General features: G+C 43.8%; 1 protein-coding gene across 1 annotated transcript; it reads left to right on the forward strand.

The window, feature by feature from the left end:
• The first annotated feature begins 13,398 nt into the window (after positions 1–13,398).
• On the forward strand, positions 13,399–20,166 carry NFE2 (nuclear factor, erythroid 2). Its single transcript, XM_054591000.1, has 3 exons — positions 13,399–13,466; positions 17,808–17,970; positions 19,159–20,166. The coding sequence occupies exons 2-3, from the start codon at positions 17,857–17,859 to the stop codon at positions 20,164–20,166; spliced, it is 1,122 nt and encodes a 373-aa protein (XP_054446975.1). The 5' UTR covers positions 13,399–13,466; positions 17,808–17,856.
• The last annotated feature ends 338 nt before the right edge of the window (positions 20,167–20,504 follow it).

A 20,504-nucleotide genomic window follows, 5' to 3' on the forward strand; every position in this document is an offset into this window, starting at 1 on the left:
GTACCTGGCATCACAAGGTTGTCCTTCACTTGACAGCTTAATGATAATACTAATATTTATTGATTACTTACTATGGGGCCAGGCACATACTAAATCTTTGAATACCTTATTTAATACTTTTAAAAACCCTTATGAAGTAGATGAGAATGGTGGAGCTGTGAGTAGTTAAATAATTTAATTAATGCCATACAAGTATTAATCGGCAACCATACATGCATTTGCACCCAAGAGGTCTGGTTCTAAAACCATGTTCTTACCCACAATCCACTCCTCTGACTTAGTGGGACAGATTGTCTAGTATCCTGGTCCTACCTGAAGTACCCTAAAATGGTGCTAGGTGGTCTGTAGAGAGCATGAGGAGGAAAAACACGTGATATGTTTGGTTTGGAGGAGGGGGTTGGCTCCTTTGTCTTTTTCTTTTCTTTTTTTTAGAATTTCAATTTTTTTTTTTTTAATTTTAGAGAGGAAAGGAGTGAGAGAAACACTGATTTGTTTCATTTATTTTTATGCATTCATTGGTTCATACCTGTATGTTCCCTGACTGGGGATGGAACTGCAACTCTGGCATTTGGGGATGGCACTCTAACCAAATGAGCTGCCAGGCCAAGGCATCTCTTCTCTCTTTGACTGTAGAGTGAGTGACAAATTTGATAGACCAAATTGTTTCAGAAGATGGCTGATTCTCATCTCTCCAGCCTATTGGGTAACTGTGAAGTGGGGAGACATTCATTCTTATTATGACTTTGCCTTAATAAAAGGGAGAATTCTGGCAAGACCTTGTACCCTCTCTGAACTACAGCTGCCACTTCTGGAAAATAGGAATCTAGCATTAAAGTTCAATGATCATTTTTGTTAATTTTGCTTCCAACTCCCCTTTAACTGGAAAACCTTAAAGAATAAATCAAGAGGAAAATGCATATATTTCCCTCACCATATATATATATAATATACATATATATACACAGTTGACCCTTGAACAACATGAGTTTGAATTGCATAGGTCCATTTATATGTGGTTTTTTTCAATAAATACTGTAAGTGTATTTTCTCTTCTTTATGATTTTCTTAATAACATTTTCTTTTCTCTAGCTTATTTATTAAGATGACAGTATATAATACATATACAAAATATGCGTTAATGAACTGTTTATGTTATCAGTAAGGCTTCCGGTCAACATTAAATTTGGAAGGAGTCAAAAATTATATGTGAATTTTTTACTACACTGGGTGTCAGCACACCTAACCCCAGCATTGTTCAAGGGTCATACACACATACATAATTTAAAACCATGTATATATAGTTACAAACTATTTAAAATGTGTAGAGGAGCCCTGAACCGTGTGGCTCAGCTGGTTGGGCGTTGTCCTGTAAAACGGAAAGTCGCTGCTTCAATTCCCAGTCAGGGTACATGCCTATGTTATGGGCCAGTTCTCTTCCTCTCTCTCCCATCTTTCCCATCTCTTTAAAACTAAATAAATAAAATCTTTAAAATTAAACATGGGTACATTACAAATACAACCCAGTATACAATATAGAAGAATGCTTATGTTCCTGTGTTCATTGCAGCGTTATTTACAATCGCCAAGATTTGGAAGCAGCCCAAGTGTCCACCATTTACACAATGGAATACTACTTGTAAAAAAAAAAAGAAAAGAAAACTTTGCCCTTTGCAACAGTATGAATGGACCTGGAGAACATTATGCTAAGTGAAATAAGCTAGTCAGAGAAGGAAAAATACCATATGATTTCACTCATGTGGAATCAAATGAACAAACTGAACTAACAAGCAAAATAGAGACAGACTCATAGATAGTAAGCAGGATGACAGCTTAGTGGGGGTAGTTAGAGGGATTTGGCAAAAAGGAAAAAGGACTCATGGACATGGACAACAGTGCAGTAATTGCGAGCAGGGTAGGGGTATAAGGGAGCTAAATGATAGTGGAAAAAAAAACTTTCAGAAACAAAAAAAAATACCAATTCCAAAAAAAAATGCTTGTACAACATTGTTTATAATGACAAAAATAACTTCCTTATCTATAAACAGGAAATTGTTGAATAAATTATTATACATCCAGACTGTTGATTAAGATGCAATTAATAAAAATTAATGTAAGAGTTATATGCATTAACTTGGAGAAATGACAATGAAATGTTACATGACAAAAGTTGAAGAGGAATTTATGTGGTATAATTCCATTTTTTTAATTTAAAAATGTAAGACTAATTATGAATAACTATGTTTGAAATGTTTTTATTCTATTCATTTTTTCATTCAACAAATATTTATTGAATGCCAGTCATGGGCCAGCCATTTACTCTAAGCACTTAGTGTATAAAAACAGTAAACAATAATACAAGTATTGTTGCCCTCAGGCAATCCTTGCATATGGTTGGAGAGCAGGAGCAGACAATAACCAAAGAAATAACTAAAGGCTATAGGAGGTTAGGTGGTGATAAGTGTTGTAGAGAAAATTAAAATTGAAAAGGAGACTAGGAGCAATCCCACCATGTTCCACATTTTGGAGTGGTACTATTCACTTTGTGGAGAAGTGAGGGACAGGGAGAAAGTTCAATAGGGTGGTCAAGACCTTACTAAGAAGGGATCATTTGATTTAAAACCTGAAAGGAATCAGGGAATGAACCACGAAGATATCTGGGGAAAGAGCATTCCAGGCAAAGGGAACATAGAGGAAAGAGTGGAAGAAAAGTATTAATATATATTATCCTAGAGGGTGAGATGGAAAGAGTGGATTACTAGTTTTTCTTTATACATGTTGGCATTGTTTGACTTTGTTACAACAAGCATATATTTATAATTTTAAACTAATAAAAGTAAATATTAAAATAGGGATAAAGTTGTGAGAATTAAATTAGATAATATGTGTAAAAATGCATGTAAATTTTTAAAAGCTCTGTTTTTTTATTCATTTATTGTTATTTATTATGAGATTTTGGAAACTTTTTTAATGAAAGCAAGATTAATATAACAAAAATTAACCATTTTAAAGTATACAACTCAGTGGTATTAAGTACATTCACAATGTTGTGCAACCAACATCTCTATCTAGTTCCAGAACTTTTTCATCACTCCCAAAGAAAATCTGGTACCCATAGAAGAGCTTCTGCCAATTTCCCCCTCTCCAAGCCCCTGGCAACCAACAATTTGCTTTCTGTGTCTATGGATATTTCAAATAAATGAAACCATACCACATGTGATCTTTTGCATCTGGATTTTTTCACTTAGCATAATGTTTTCAAGGTGCAGTTATTTTTTAGCATGTATCATTTTTTCATTTCTTTTCATGGCTATATAATGTTCCACTGCTCAATAAACTGTTTGTTCAATTGATGGGCATTTGGGTTGTTTCCCTCTTCTGGCTATAGTTAATAGTGCTACTATGAATATTGGTGTAACAAATATTTGAGTGCCAATTTTCAGTTCTTTTGGTTCTATAACTTGGAGTAAAATTGCTAGATTGTATGGTAAACATATGTTTAACTTTTGAGGAATCATCAAACTATTTCCCAAGCAGCTGTACCATTTTTATTTATTTTACAATCTAAGGTATGAGGGTTCTAATTGCTCCACATCATCACTAACATTCATTTCCCTTTTAAAAAAGTGGTTATCCTAGCCCTGGCCAGGTAACTCAGTTGGTTGGAGCATCACCCTGATGTGCCAAGGTTGCATGTGCAGGTTCAATCCCTAGTCAGTGCACGTACAAGAATCAACCAATGAATGTATGAATGGGTAGAAAAACAAATCAAGGTGTCTCTCTCTCTTTTCCTCATTCTCTCTAAAATCAATAAATAGTTTTTTTAAATGGTTATTCTAAAATAAAATGATGTTTCATTGTGATTTTGGTTTGCATTTCCCTAATAACTAATGATTTGAGCATCTTTTCATGTGCTTGTTGGCTATTTGTATATGCTCTTTGGAGAAATGTCTACTCAAGTCATTTATCCATTTTTTTTTTAGTTGGGTTGTTTGTATTTTTTAGAGTTCTTTATATATTTGATACTGGACCGTTATCAGATATCTGAGTTACAAGTATTTTCTCCTGTTTTGTAAGTTGTATGGAAGAAAATTTTAGATGATTAACTTGACAACTGTGTGTGCTGGAAGGATTAGAGAGGAGATGAAGGCAGAAAGAACAACTAGGAAGCCTTTGCAATTCTTCAGGTTACAGTGAACACAAAATAATAACATTATGAGAATGCCCCCAAAAGATTGTGTACAAGTGAAATTAGGAAAAGTCAAAGTGTAATGGATGAGATCAGGCATATGTAAAAGTAGTAAATGACCTGGTATAGTTCAGGAAAGCATAATTCTATCAATATATCTAAAGCTTTAGTAGTCTAATCACTGAAAGTAAAATGACTGGAGCTCTAACTCAATCAAACTCTAACCCAATCAATTATAATAAAATGCCTGGAGTGAACATAAGCAAAATTAACTATATTAACTTGGAGCTGAAGGTGGAGCTGAAACCCAATCAATAGAATTGTACCTTGTCTTCATAGAAGGGGGAGATTATCTGCATAGAATTCCCCCTCCAACCAAAAAAAAGGAAATGTTTGTCAACACTTCTCCAGTGACACTTAAAAAATAAGATTCCCTGATTGTCCAACATAAATGAATATCTTATATATTTATTAAGGATGTGGATGAAGTTCTATTTGGTATTATTATTATCCAACTAATTCTTATTGTTCACTAAACAACCTTCTAATTATAATATTTGACTTCCAAAATTGTCAAATATTTTGATCAGCCAATAGGATTATCTAGGCCTCTGTATGGTCTGTGTGGAACTATGTAGATCAACCATATGGCTTATATGTCATGCTCTTTTACATTTGGTCAGTATAAATGAGTTCTCCCAAGATGAATTAATTGACCAAATCAACTCCTGAGCATTCAAGTGGAGGTTTGGATCCTCTTAAAGAAGAAAAATCAGTGTTTCTATCTCCAGCCACTCTAATATCAACCCCAGTGTGGAAGAAGCCTTATTTCATGTATACTCAGAGGGATTGTGAGAAAAGGTTTTTGTTGATTTGTTTTTCCATTTTGGGTGGAAACAGAGACTCAGAAAAGCGATTCAGACTGCCTAGGGCCACATACATTTCACCTAGACTAGGTGAAAAGCACTCTACTTCCCAGCCCTCAGCTTGCCTCTTGCTAAAGCAATCTTCTGTTGTTGCTACTCTAGCCACTGATGAATGGGAAACAGCACAAACAGTGGTAATCACAGGCTGCGGGATGTCAGCAGCTACAGCTGTTGGCCTGAAGATGTGGGGACATGTCCTCCACAAGACTATTGGTGAGGACATCTCAAGTCTTGAGTGTTCAGTGGGGCCGTCGCTTAACAGTGAAGCAGGACTTTGGGAGAAAATAGAAGAAGGTAGCATCTTTCTGACCTAGCAGCAGTTTGTCTGTGTCTCTGAGTTGCAGGAAGTGTCTCCCCAACATACGGCTATGAGGAAACAAGACCACAAAGAGGAAGCTTCCAGGGTTATATAGCTGCTGCTTCCATCCAAGAGAATGGGTTGGGAGTTCTACCTGGATGAACTCTTAAGACTGTCACCTTGTGATTCAGCCATACCTCTGAATTATTTTTTCACATTTCCTCAGGACTGAGTCCACATAGTCAGCTATATAGAGAGCAACTTTGCTGTGGTATGGAATTGAATGTTAGCTATGCACTCAGAGGAATCTAATTTTCTCATCTCTTTATGGAGCTGAGAGGGGATAGCCTTATTTAGGAACAACGATGCTTCTTTCATCTTGATAAGGTAGAAGGCCAAGCATGTGGCAATAGATACAAGTAAGCGGATAGATTTGGTATTAGAAAAATAAGGCAGTCTCATCTAATTGCATCTATTTTATCAATGAAATATGAGGCAAGATCATCTGCTGAGAGAGAAGTGGAGAGGGTGTTGGAAATTTCATAAGAGAGAAGCTGTGAAATAGTTAATAAGCAGAACAGAAAAGAGAATTTTCCAGAAAAAAAGTAGATTTGACAATGTTGAGTTTCGGGGGCACAAATTGAAAATGATACTCATCAACAAAATTCTGAGATTTTTCTCCATATCATTATTTAGCTGCTTCAGTATAGATGTGGAAAGCTGAATTATTGGATTTAACAGAAATTGTTTTTTTTCATAAGAAAATTCAGTGGGGGGTGGGCAAGGAAGTTGACAGTGTCTACAAGTTTGTAGTTCTGGATATGCAGGAAAATGAATGGATTATTTAAAAAATAAAATTAGTCCCTGGCCGGGTATCTCAGTTGGTTAGAGTATCATCCAAGGTTGTGGGTTCAATCTCAGCTCAGGGCATATACAAGAATTAATGAATTAATGCATAAATAAATGGAACAACAAATCTTTCTCTCTCTCCCCCCTCCCTCTTCTCTCTCTCAAATCAACACATAATTTTTTAATAATAATACTAAAATTAAAATATAGTACCGATGGCCCTGGTTGGTGTGGCTCAGTGGATTGAGTGCCAGCCTATGAGCTGAAAGGTCACTGGTTCAATTCCCAGGCAGGGCATATGCCTACGTTGCAGGCCAAGCCCCAAGTTGGGGGTGTGCAAGGGGCAGCCGATTGACGTATCTCTCTCACATTGATGTTTCTTTTCCTCCTCTCTTTCTTCCTCCCTTCCCATCTCTCTAAAAATAAATAAAATATTTTTAAAAATAAAAATAAATAAAATATAGTACCAATGGTCTAGATGTCCTTTGAGAAAGAAGGGCATTCTGATGAGAGTAGAGATGTTAGGGTATGAGAAGGAAAGGCAGAAGACGGTATACAGGGTGAGGTACTTGGACGTTTCAGAAGATTTCATCTGGACTGAGTTATTTCAGCATTTTTTTCCAATCCTTGCTTTTCCTTTATTTCTTTTAATTCTCCTCCCACTGGAGAGATAGAAGCAATGAAGATGATTTTCACCTCTGTCTGGGTGACCAAGCTCCACCGATCCTCAATATGGATCTTGGTCTCTCTTTTTTCTGTCTCTCTATTCTGGAAAAAGAAAGCTAAGAGTTGGATGAAGATGAAGCCAGGAGCCCAAAACCTTTTTCCTCATAGGTGGGTGTCTCATGCTCTGGCAAGTGACCTCTTAGGGAAAACATGGCCAGAGGCAGCAGCAACCAGGTTATGAGCATGGGTTCAGCTGCAACCAAAGAGAACACAGACAAGAACTGCCAACAGGAAGACTGTGAGGTCCTGGGTGAAGAGCTTTCTTGGGAAGAGGTTTAAGCACAAGGGAGAATTTGGAAGGCACTGAGAAAATTAGATGACCTTCACCCTGTGTCTCCATGTGCTATACATGAGACTTGAAAAATCAAAGGGACCCAGGCTCACCACAGTGAAGAGAACCCCAGGATGCCCCCTGTTTGTCAGTTTTGGCCAATATGTTCACTCCTTGAGTGTGGAAGCATCTCAGTGAAGCCCCAGGTTTTCCTAACCTACCCAAGGATCTCGGGAAGGAGAGGACTATCTGAGAACTTTGATGAGCCCTATGCCTGGTCACCATGATCTATCCTGCTGTCAGAAAACTTCCTCTGTGCCCAAACCTCCTTTTACAACCCTCAGGCTTCCATACACTGGACCTGATGAAACCTTTATAGATTTTCCTTCACAACTGTGTATTTACATATAATGTTTCCTTTGCCCAGAATGCTGTCCCCCATTTTCCTCCCTAGAAAATTCAGATTTCTTTCATTTTGTACGACTAGTTGAAAGTTTACATCCCTTCTGAGGCCCTCCTTGAGACAATCAGTTGCTCCTTTTTCTTTGTTCTCTCAAAACTTAACTTATTCATTTTCACCTCATTGACCACATCCCTTTATCTGCTTATACATGTGTCTGCACCATGTGAGTGCCCAAAGTGCAAAGGCAAGGATCATTCTTTAATTATCTTGGCATCCTCAAAATTTAGCAATTTGCTAAATACTCTATAGGTACTTGTTGAGTGACAGTATAATGTACTCAGAACTAGACACCTTGAGGTATATATATAATAAAGATAAAACATAAAATTCAGTTTCTCACAATAAAAAGTTTACCTATTATTTAACAATTTGATTTAATATATTATCTATTTAATAGCAAATGTATCATATACAGGGTGGGGCAAAAGTAGGTTTACATTTGCAAGTACACAAAATACATTTTATTCCTGTATATTATTTATTAATTACTGTATTATTTTCCATACAAACAACCAATTATAAATCTACTTTTGCCCCACCCTGTTTGTGTCACTTGATAGTGCTTACTATATCCCAGGCCCTGAATCACTGGGTTAAACATACAAACCCAGTTTTTAACTTATTTACTTCTTACAATAACATGTAAGATAAGTATTATTATTACTCCCAAACTGCAGATGAGTAAAAATAATCTCTGAGTTATTAAAGAACTTGCTTGAGAGCTCAAAGTGACTGTCAGAGCCAAGATTTGAGTTCAAGCCTTTTTGACTCTAAAACCCATGCTCTTAACCATTATACTAAGGTATTTGAGACAAATTTTGTACAGTACAGTTTGTACCACCACTATTACAGGATGATATAATAAGACACAATATGATTCAATTAGAATGTAAAATATTTAAATGAGGTTATTAATTCTCTGCTACATATAATAATTGCAAAAGGAGTTAGACAAGAGAAATATGTGTATGGTCTGAAGTAGCCAGTAAAAGTGTTGCAAAGATTGAACTTGAACTGGGCCTTGGAGAGTGGAACAGAGGAAGGGAATCAACATGGATATACTTCCTGAATAAACACTGTATGTATATTGTCTCATCTGATTCCTCACAGAAACTTGTGATGGAAGTTCTGTTCTCCTTATTTACCAAGGTGAAACTGAAACTCAAAGAGGTTAAATAATTTCCCAAATCCTCATTGTTAAGTGTTGAGCTGAGTCTCAAACGTGGTGTCTCTTCTACTCCATATAACCTCAGGTTGGTCAATAGGCCTAGGAGAGCATTCTTGGGGAGGGAAGCAGCAAGAGCAAAGATAGGCTGGAATAAACAGGATACTTATGAAAAGGAGGAAATAAATAGGCATCAAGTCTTCTATCTTCTAAGGAACAGAGGGCGGGACTTGGTAGGTAGCTCTGCCCATTGCAGAGGATTGCAACAGGATAGGGTGAGGGTAGGGGTTCTGGGGTTCCTGGAAGATGACTGAAGCCTAAAAGTCTGGCACTGTTCCAATTGTGTGGCCAAACTTGGCCCCATCCAATATTGCTGGGCTGGGAGAGCCATGGCCTAAGGGCTGGTTCCTGGAAGTTCTCCGCAATCCCAATCCGGTGGCCCCCCACCAGCACTGCTGCATCCTAGTACTAGTTCTCTCCCAGAATCAGGCTGCTCACTGGCTTTAATTCTGTCCCAAGCATCTCTCTCTCTACCATAATCTGGCTTCCAGTTGGACTGTTCTCAGTTCCTCAAGCCCATGAGGCACTCTGGCCTCCAGATTTCTAAGCTGCCATCTCCTAATCATAACAGTAATTTTCTTATTAATCACATTTTATTTTCTCAACAACTCCGCTAAATAGATATTACCATCATTATCTCTATTTTTCATGTGAGGAAACAAAACTCAGAAAGGTTGGGTTGCTCAAAGCCACGTAGCTAATAAATGCAGGGTTTCAAATCCAAGTCTTAAGATTCAAGATCTAGTCCTCCCTCATTTTACTATATTCCAATGCAACCTACTTCTCTCTCTAGATTTAGAATTAAGCCCCAGGGGTTATTTCTTCTGGGTTATTCTGGACCTATTTATCAGCCTTCATCTATTTTGGGTTCAGTGCTGGGCTCTGCTAGAAAGGCGTAACTCTTCAATGCTAGGTCTGGGAACCTCAGTCCTACCAATTCCCTGGACCCTTGAAAGCAGCAAGCTGTTTTGGCCTGAGAGTGGGGTTCAGTGTCCTCTCAACTCCTGAGTCAATCCTCTGAGAATTCTTATCTGTGGAAAGGAATCTCCTCAAAGACTTTTCTATCTTACCCTTACCCAAACTAGAACACAAAGGGAAAACAATGGATTGCTTAGAAGGTCTGTTTCCACCATCTGGGCCTCAGTTTATATTCTCCATTTTCTTGCTGCTTATTTTATTAGGAGAGACCTCACTATTCCCTAGTCCCAGACCCCCTCCACCACCTCCTCCAGCGATCCGGGGTAACCGCCAGGCTCTGCTGCCTAGGATAACGCCCACCCCTCCCCTTGCCCCCTGTGGCTGCCTCCCCTTTCCGTCTGTTGAGAGAGGAAGCCAGGGGGTGGCGGGTGCAACCCTGCAGGGCACTGATAAAGGGACAGCCCTGCCCCCGCCTCCTGGGGCCTTGCGGTCAGACCAGCAGGCAGGCAGTCAAGGCAGTCAGCTCCTTCTGGGACCCAAGGCCCTCCCCTGGTTCCACCTCTACCCGCCCTGCCCTACCCGGGAAGCTGGTTGCATAACCCAGTGGGGTGTTTGGCAACATTGTTTGTGGCTTGACCTGATGCTCCTGGTGGTGTGCACAGGCTTTGGGGTGAGGGTGAGGGTGGGGGTGGATTGAGCAGGAGTGACAAGAAATCAGTCTTTTGAGGATGGGTGAGCAGCATGGATGGGGAATGGTATAGCAGTAAAGATGTGGCTACATTTTTCTTCACGTTCTGTCTCTGCTACCTTTGCTGCCACGGGAGAATCTTAGGGGATAAGAAAAATCTTAGGTATCCTAACTTGCCAAGCCACAGACACTGTCCAACCCATTCAGACTCCTAATCTTCTGCTAATTGTACATTAACCAAAGGAAACTTAAGGTACAAGGGTGCTACCAAGGACATAAGAAATCTGAGAGGAGGGGTCTAACGAACCATTCTCACCCCAAGGACTGTAAAGGGTGTCTGGAGGCAGTACACATCCTGAGAACCACAGTTAGGGCCTCTTTTTACAGAAGGTGAGTGAGGGTGAGGTGGGAGAGATACCTCCACCTGTCTCATTGCCTGAGTGATGGCTGCCTGTTCACGTATCTCAGCCTACATGACCATGTCTGTCTTCCTAATAAGTAGTAAACTGCTTCAAAAACTTCTGCAAATGCCTGTTGCCTACAGGATGAAATACATCTTCTCTAGCTTAGCTTTCCAGACACTTTACAATCTAGCTTGTCAAACTTCCCAGGCTTATCTTCTACTGCTTCCTACCCCTACACCCCACCCTACATAACGCAAAGTACTACACTGTGTCTCTGGGCCTTCACACCTTTGCTTGAAATACCCTTTTCACCTCTGTGCCTGGTGAACCCCTAGTCATTTTCCACAGCTCAGTTTAATTGCCACTCCTTCTGTGAAGTCTTCTCTAAATTTTACCAGGCAGAAATTCAGCTCCATAGAACTTTATATAGACCTTTATTAGTGTAATTCCCCTATTAGATTATGAATGAGGATATAGACTACGTCTTATTCATCTTTGTGTTCCTGGAGTGTAATCCACAGTGGACAGTCAATAAGTACTTGTTGAATGAATGAATGATGAGGCTTGTCTTATCTGTAGTTGTATCTACAATGCCACAATATCCTGAACAGGTAGTTTTCATTGAATAAATGTTTGTTGACTAGCTGTAACTTGATACCATTATTTAATCAGCCATAAGTATGACTATTACTACGACTAATCATTTGGGAGGTACCCAAATAAGTATGCAAGTGAGAGAGCTATATCTGAATGTGTATGTGTGTGACCCAGATTCATGCCCAAGTCATCAAAAGATTCTGAATCCACAAATAACATGCAATGAAGCCACGGGTCACCTCCTGGATTACATAGATCATTCATGTAGAATCATGATCTCATGAGATAGGGATGGAATTCAAAACATGTAACCACGAGTTTGGCATGGGCATTGATCAATCCCACACACAGTCTGCAAGGAGACTGTAAAGAGGCAGTGTTGCATTGTCTCTTGAGTTGCTTAGTTGTGTTGCTCGGTTGTCAGGGGTCCTGAGAGAGAATTGGGGTGGCTGATGTAGTGGTGGGGAACATTGGAGGAATTCCAGCAGCTATTTTTTATCAACTGAGACAACTTTTTTTTTTTTTTTTTTTTTTTTTTTTTTGGTGCAGGGAGAGAAGAACATTTTCATTATTTTAACAGTGAATACAATGCTATCCACGAATACTGGCTGAATGCCAGACCTGCCTTGGGGTGGCATTGATCTGCCTCCCCAGTCTTTAACTGTTTCCAATTTAACTTGAACACCATCAGAAAGAAAAAAAAAAGAGAGAGAGAGAGAAAGGGTAAGCTGCAGCTGTAAGTACTGAAGCTAGACATAGGAAGGATTTCCTTAGACCTGAAAGCCACTAAAAGCTAGGAGGAAGCAAGATTGTTTTCTCCTAGTCTCTGGAGAAAGATCTGTTTGGCCTGGACTTGGGTTGTGTGTTGAAGGCAAAGGGTTGAATGAGTGGTTTCTAGGAGTATGTATTGATCTGACACAGAGTTGCTGAGGGTGCTGGGGGATAGACCTGATATCCTACACACATGTCCTGGCCTGGACATGTGGCTGGGGTGGCTTGCCTGGAAGAATGAGGGACAGAGGGCACCTGGGGTCCCCTTTAAAGGAGGTGAATAATGTCCCCGCTGGGCGCCATCCCCCCGCCCCCAGCTCCCCTCACACTGACAACAAACCTAGCCAAGAAAGAGGCCTTTGTCCTAGGACATCTGAGGCTGTAGGGGGAGGGGAGAAGGCTACAGGTGAAAGGATACATCAAAGCGGCCGGCTGCCCCTCCTTCCCAAAATAGCTCCCCTACCCCTTTACCAGAACCCAGGCTTTCCTTAAACAAAAGCACTACCCTAAATGCCCACTTGCCTAAACAGCTGGAACACTAGAGACCTGGTCTTTTTCTTCAGCTGCCTTCCACTGTGCTATGACTCAGTTTCCCTGTTCCTAAGAGAGTCAAGAGGTCAGAGGGCAGGAGGTTACAACTTGTATAAAGTTTAGAGGTCACTTTGGAGTAAACCATCAGCTTGGAATTCATCATCAGCATGGGAGAAACACAGACCTGGCTGGACTCCTGGGCGCAAAAGGAGGGCTGAGAGAGGCTTGGAGCCATGTGTGCCCCTGCTGGCCAGGATCAGGGTGGGGGTGGGGTATGGGCAGAAACCACACGGGGCTCAAGTTTCCTCTCTTGGCCAGAAGGGGCAGGAGGAGAGGAGGGCCACGGGGAAAGGGGAGGGTTGGAGGAAGGACGGAGAAGTCAGGCCCCAGGGCTTCAGAGAGGAGGTTGGTGCACCGCCCTGGAGCTCCCCGTGCTCAGTCTGAGCCTCCACATTCAGGCCTCAGCAATGGCCAGGGGGCGGGGCACAGACCTACCAGGTTCTCGGAGGTAGCAGGGATCCTCACCCAGGAGGTGTCAGCCCAGGCCCTGCCTCCCCAGAGACAGCACTTGGAGCCTCATCTCTCTCTGCACCCTGCTTGGACCCTGCCACAGGTGCCTGAGGGGCGGGGTGGGAGGGAGATTCCAGTGGGATCCTTGGACAGGCTGGGGAGGTGGAGGAGGCAGAGGGAGAAAATACCCAACTTTCATATGTTCTTAAGAGATCTCAGACCTCCCAGGCTGCCCCTGGATTAGGAATTTGACATCTTTGGGAACTCCTCTGGGAGAAGACCTAGGTGGCTTCTGGAGTGTTCTGGGATTCTTGGGGTGAAAAGCTGTGTATGGGGACCAGACAGTGGTCCCCTGAGGCACCACTGAGGGTCTGGAGAATGACCCTGAGTAACCCGTCAGGAGGCTGGTGGCCCTGGGGAAAATAGCACCACCCTTCTCCTCTCCTTTCCATCATGCTGCCCTGTCCAGCTGGCTGGGAAAGTTTGGTGGAGGCTGAGGAACTGGATGTGTATCTGGATCACCGAGAGGCGTTGCAGCAAGATAGGGTGGTGGAAGTAGGGGATGCTAGTTCTTGCCTCCTTTGCCCCTTCTCTTCTCCGGACAATAGGGATCAGCTGGAACTGGAAGGAAAAGAAAGGTATCCCACGCCCAGGGTAACTCCTTCCAACTGGAAATATTGGCAGCAGGAAAGGAGTGTGCTGGGAAGCAGTGGAAGAGAAGAGGGGCTGAGGCTGGGACTCCAGTCATTGACCCTCAAAGGACTGCAGTTTGGGGTCTAAGGAGTGACAGAATGGCAGAAACTTGTCCTTCTCTCTCTTGTTTCCGTATAACTGTTTGAGTTATGTATGATCCCAGGAGACTGAAACTCACTCTGATCAACTCAATCTCTCTCTCTCTTTTTCCTCCATTCCCTTTGTTTCTCTCTCATCTCTGTGTCCCTCTCCCTCTTTGGGGGTCCTTCCTAATCTTTCTGAGTAGGTTGCTCACCTGCCACTCCATACCCCAAGTTTCTCTGATCTCTCTTCATTCTTTCACTGCTTCTTTTGACACCTGGAAAGGTGGAGTGGTCTAATAAGCCTCAGAACAGTGTCCCAGGGCCCAACCTGGGTAGCTTAGCTGGTCATATGCCAAGGTTGCGGGTTTAATCCCTGGTCAGGGCACAGACAAGAATCAACCAATGAACACATAAATAAGTGGAACAAATCGATGCTTTTTTCTCTCTCTCCCTCTCTCTCTCTCCCTTCCCCTCTCTCTCTAAAGTTGATTTAAAAAAAAAAAAAAAGAACAGGACCCCAGAGTCAAGGACCCCTTCCCCATTGTCAAAGCAGTTAGAGCCTTGGGGCAGCAGTAGAGGGCAATGTCTTCCTCTCCCCAGCATCCCTCTTTAAATAGTTCTCATCCTGTATCCTTAAGCATGAAGCCCCATGTCATTCTGTGAGTACTCAGGGATTGTGATAAGATCTTTCTGGGTAGGACCATCAGGATGAGAATGAAGCAGTAGATTTATAATTCCTGGAGAAGGCCCCAGTCCTCCCTGATATACATTACTGGGGAGGAAGATGGCTGTGTGACCACCAAGTTTGGGCTAAACTGGGAAGTGAGGACGGATTATTGTAAAAGAAAAGGGACATAGGAAGTCCTCCACTTTCCCAGTATCTCTCTAGTTTCTGCACCCTCTGTGATGTTCTTTTTGATCCAATTCTGACTATACCCTCTTCTCTGATTTATACCACTGGCTGCTAAACACTTGGCTGGTCCTCAGGAGGGTAGGCTCTTAAGGCTCAGAGGGGCCAAGCCTGGTATATAGAAGAATATTGCTGAGTGTCTAGGCAAAAACATACTCCCCTCCTTTGACATAGTGCAAACTTGCCACTGTATCAGAAAGCTGGTTGGAGCTGATCCAGACGTTCTTTTCAACTCCCCTTTTTCCAATCTTTTGCCTCCCTCTGCTCCTCTTCTGGATTCTCATTTCTTTGTCCTAGGGTGAGAGAGAGATTGAGCTCATGGTCTTCATGAGAAGGGGCTGATACCTAGTCTCAGATATTGAGGCAGTCAGAGAACATTGTTGTCTGGGTCAAGGATTTGAAGCTAGGAGAAGCCCAGAGATCACTTGCCGGATTCCTTTCTAGCTTTGTGGTTTTTTTCGATAAATCCATATGATTGGACTAGTTTAGGATTTCTGAAGGTGCAGTTGGCTTCTGGCATCAGAACTACCAGGGCACTTGTTAAAATGCTGATTGCTGAGTACCTGCACCTATGAATTCAATTCAGTAAGTCTGGGGTGGTGTTCAGGATTCTGTTTTCACAAGTACTCTGGGTGAATGTGGTGCACAATAAAGTTAGTGACTGCCTGAGACAGACACAATTGAGTGTCTCTCACAGCAATGAGATTCCTCAGTCCTGTTTCCATGAAATGCAAGAGACTGAATATGAAGCAATTTGCCCAAGGTCACACATGCATCTGGAAGTCAAGAGAACCTGTCTCCTGCCTCCTAGGGCAGGGTCTTTGTACTGCACCTAAGAGTCAGATCCGGGAAGATATAAAGAGAGACAAAGGGTGGGGTTAGGTGTGTGTGTGTGTGTGTGTGTGTGTGTGTGTGTGTGTGTGTGAAGGACTATGAGGCAAGAGCCATTGTCCCTGCCCCATAAACCCCTTCTCCATTCACTTTGCCTTTGGGCAATTTCCTCCAGAACCTGGGTGGGGGAGGGTGGGGTTCCGGTGTTGAAATGGCATCCTGGATAGACATAAACACCCCACCCATTCTGCCCACTGGCCAAGGGCCTGTGCCTACACCACCTCTCAGTTCTGGGGATGGCAATAGAACAACAGGTTAGGGGCAAGAGGTAGGGGAGATCCTTTTTCAAAAGGATAATTTGCAGTTATCACTAATTATGTTGTAAGTCAGTATAGACTTCATATCAAACAGCTGTGATAGGCCATCCTTGTGGTAATCTAAGGTCATGCAATTGGAGGTCATTCTGCCCTATCCTTTGTTTTTCTAATAATTCTCCTCCAACCCTAGCCTGCCTGCTTTTACTTATATGGCAGGAGTGGGGTGTAGTGTCTAGCCCTAGGAGATCAGGAGGTTCCTACCGAATCTACTTGGAACTTTTTGCTAAAGGCAGGGAGAACAGATGCAAGGGAAGAGGGCTGTCAGAGAACAGGGAGGAGGCTGACAGACAGAAGATGAAGGCAGAGGTGAGGGCCTGCTGAGAAAGTTAAACTGTCCGAGCAGAAAGGGGCCTTCAAGTTCCACTTGTCTAACACCCTGGTTTTACAAATGAGGAAACAGTGGCTCAGAGAAGTGCTAGGACTTGCCTAACATCACACTGCTACTTTGTGGCAGAACTGCAGCTGCAGCCCAGATCAAAAGAAAAAGGGACTGGGGGCGTGGGGTGCCGAATGTGTGTTCAAGCCTCGAAAGAGATATTCCCCAGAAGAGGAGGAAAGAGACTGAGATCCCACAGAAAGAGCTGATGATGTAGACCACCGTTAAGGGCTTGGGGTACAGAGATAGAGAAGCAGGATGAGAAGGTGCCTGAAAGGTGATATAGGTCAGTAGACTCAGTAGAGGTTCCAGACCTGACTCTGCTATTTACCAACTTGGTTCTCAATTTCTGAATGGGCATTACAGGATCTTTGTGAAAGTCAATCTCATAAACGAATACTTGTAACACAGCTCTTGACAAATACTTAATAAGTCTTCGTTACAGTTGTTATATTACCTTAGAAGAGGAAAGATCCCTGGCTGTGAGTTGGGGTATGGACAAGATGACCCTGTGGGATAGAGGGCAGAGGTCCAGTGACTCCAGAGACCATTCCTCCTCTGCTGCTTGCAGCTGATAAACCTCTTATCTGGCCGAGCAGGGGAGTCCAGGGCCAGGATAGGAGGAGAGGGCAGGGCTGCTATCAGCCAGCAGGCCTGGGCCATATCTCTGAGAAGGCAAGGGACTGTCTGCTTGGTTCTTCCCACAACACACTCCTTGGGGATCCCCAAGCACTCACTTTCATCTTGGGAAGAAAAGACTGAGATCCTAAAACTGAGAACAGAAGAGGAAAGCAGGTGTGATCCCTGATGTTGCCCCCCAAAATGGAGGGGAAAACCCCAGAAGACGTGGTTTCTGCCCCAGCCAGTGATACAGTTTTGGGGAGAAAGAAATAGGGGAAAGAGAAGGCATCTTGTCTGAAAATAAGGTAAAGACCTAATGTGCTCCCAAAGGAACTGACTATGGCCATAGCAGGTGAGGTAGAGATCACACCACAGAAAAAGACTTTCTACAATAGCTTAAGGAGTTGGTTGATGAGTCCAGCATGAGTGGGAGGGGATGAGATCTCTCCTTCTCTCAGGTGACATTAGAAAGAACCTGTCTATGGAGGCAGGCAGGACAAAATTTCTGACCCGTAGCAGGACAGCCCTAACCCCCATTTATCCTTTGACATAGGTTACTGGGGCCATTTGGGGGACCCTGGACCAGGCCCTGGCCCAGTAGGATGCCCCCGTGTCCTCCCCAGCAGAGCAGCAATAGGGTGACACAGCTGCCCACCCCGGAGCTGGGCGAGATGGAACTGACTTGGCAAGAGATCATGTCCATCACTGAGCTGCAGGTGAGTAGGGTTGGGGGAGCAGGGGAAGGGAGGGGTAGAGAAGCAGGGAGTTTAGCTGGGACTGAAGCAGACAGCCAGAACTAGGAGGGCTCAGGGTCTCAAGCTGGGAATGTTCCAAGGACTGGAAAAGAAAGGGCCAGAGTAGCAGGGGAATCTAAATGTTAGACCAGAACATTAAGGGGAAGGGGCGTGGAAGAGCAGGGGACAGGAGTGTTGGAGAGAGAAGGATCTGATTAGGGGTGTAATCTCTCTCAGCAGCCACTCTGTTCACATCTCTCTACCCTTCCTCCTGCTCTGTCTTCCCTTTCTCACCTTCTTCCCTTCTGACCTCCTTCTCCAATTCTGCTCATCTTCTTCCTGCATTTTCTTCCCCTGCCCTCAGCAGCTGGGCCCCTTTCCCCCAGGTAGCTGAGCAGTAGTCCAGGGGCCTCAGGAAGGGGGGGGGGTCAGTCTATGCCAGGGTCCTCTCCTCCTGCTAGTTGGACAAAGGGGTATCTGTTGGCCTAACAATGATGCCTTTGTCCCCAGCTGGGCTAGAGCAGGGTGGCTCCCCAATGTGGGTTGGGGGCCCTGTTTCTAGCATGTTCTTTTCTCCTCTCTGCACCTGGGCAGGGACAGAGGGACTGCAGACTAGAGGGTAGAGCTTGTGCCAGCTCCCCAAGGTGACTCTTAACCCCCAGACCTGGCTCTGAGCCTGCCCCCATTCTCTCTACATGCATGGGCCTTCAGGATCTGCCCTAAACTCTGTTTCCACATAGCAGCTCCCTCTGCTGGGCACCCAGGACATGGCTGAGATCTGAACTTGACCTTTTGACCCTAGATAACCACAGCAGGAAAGGGTTCTGAGGGGTCATCTTGGATAACAAACAACTCCTTGTCTTTCTGAAAGAAATAAAAGAACATGAGGTATTTCAACCCAGTCAGAAATACTGAGGAGGAGATTCCACAATTGTAATGTTAGTTCTTTCTGAAGTCTGACCTCAATGATTACATTTCTGTTTAAGCAGCCTTTTTCTTGAAATAGCTGCATTGCAACTTTAGAAGAAGCTTTCAATGATTTTTAGCACCTTTCTGTTCCCTTGCTATTATCTCACTGGGTCTTTCAGAAGGACCCAGCATGGTGCCGAGAGAGCTGACTCTCTTCCTCACTCAGCCTGTCTCCAAACATCTTTATGTCTTTTCTTGCAGGGCCTAAATGCTCCGAGTGAGCCATCGTTTGAGCCCCCAGCCCCAGCCCCATACCCTGGGCCCCCGCCACCCCCAACTTATTGTCCCTGCTCAATCCACCCAGATGCTGCCTTCTCCCTTCCTCCACCACCTTATGAGCTCCCGGTACCCTCAACTCATGTTCCAGAACCCCCATACTCTTATGGTAACATTGCCTTACCAGTCTCCAAGCCACTGACCCTCTCAGGCCTACTCAGTGAGCCCCTTCCAGACCCCTTAGCCCTCCTGGATATTGGGCTGCCAGCTGGGCCACCCAAGCCCCAAGAAGACCCAGAATCTGACTCAGGATTATCCCTCAACTATAGTGACGCTGAATCTCTTGAGCTGGAGGGGACAGAGGCTGGTCGGCGGCGCAGCGAGTATGTAGAGATGTACTCGGTGGAGTACCCCTACTCACTTATGCCCAACTCCTTGGCCCACCCCAACTATGCCTTGCCACCTGCTGAGACCCCCTTAGCCTTACAGCCTTCCTCGGGCCCTGTGCGGTCCAAGCCCACTGCACGGGGGGAGGCAGGGAGTAGGGATGAGCGTCGGGCTCTGGCCATGAAGATCCCCTTCCCTACGGACAAGATTGTCAACTTGCCAGTAGATGACTTTAACGAGCTGTTGGCACGGTACCCACTGACAGAAAGTCAGCTAGCACTAGTCCGGGACATTCGACGTAGGGGCAAGAACAAGGTGGCTGCCCAGAACTGTCGCAAGAGGAAGCTAGAGACCATCGTGCAGCTGGAGCGGGAACTGGAGCGGCTCAGCAGTGAGCGGGAGCGACTGCTTAGGGCCCGAGGGGAGGCCGACCGGACCCTAGAGGTGATGCGCCAACAGCTGACTGAGCTGTACTGTGACATTTTCCAGCACCTGCGTGATGAAGCGGGCAACAACTACTCCCCTGAAGAGTACGTGTTGCAACAAGCTCCTGATGGGGCCATATTCCTGGTGCCCAGGGGGACCAAGATAGAGGCTACAGACTGAGCTGGCCCAGTAGGGTGGACCTGGTGATGGAAATTTCCTTCATTCCCTTCTGATAAAGGTGCTCTTGGACAGGACCGTGAGGCCCAGAAGGGGACTACAATGAAAAACCTGACATTTGTTAGGTCCAAGGTGTGTTTAATAGGCTTGCTTTGAGGCAAGTATGTGAGGGCGACTGGAATCTGTAATTCAGCTTCCCAGGTCTCCAACCTCCCACCTCTTGTCTGAGCTTTGGTATATAAAGCCCTCTACAGAAAGAGCCTTCCACTGTGTCTTCTTTTACTAGTGTATACAAACATACTTTTTCTTCATAAAATTTTGAGACGAGTAATTTTCAGATG

Source organism: Pteronotus mesoamericanus, unplaced genomic scaffold, assembly GCF_021234165.1.
Source record: "Pteronotus mesoamericanus isolate MK-2021 breed Mesoamerican mustached bat unplaced genomic scaffold, CSHL_Meso_final scaffold_21, whole genome shotgun sequence".
NCBI lineage: Eukaryota > Metazoa > Chordata > Mammalia > Chiroptera > Mormoopidae > Pteronotus > Pteronotus mesoamericanus.

What these genes read in the sequence shown, in the direction of transcription:
- NFE2 (XM_054591000.1), top strand. Translation starts at nt 17,857, where the DNA reads ATGCCCCCGTGTCCTCCCCAGCAGAGCAGCAATAGGGTGACACAGCTG. An exon ending in TGTCCATCACTGAGCTGCAG is followed by an intron (nt 17,971 to 19,158) that starts GTGAGTAGGGTT and finishes CTTTTCTTGCAG; the next exon opens with GGCCTAAATGCTCCGAGTGA.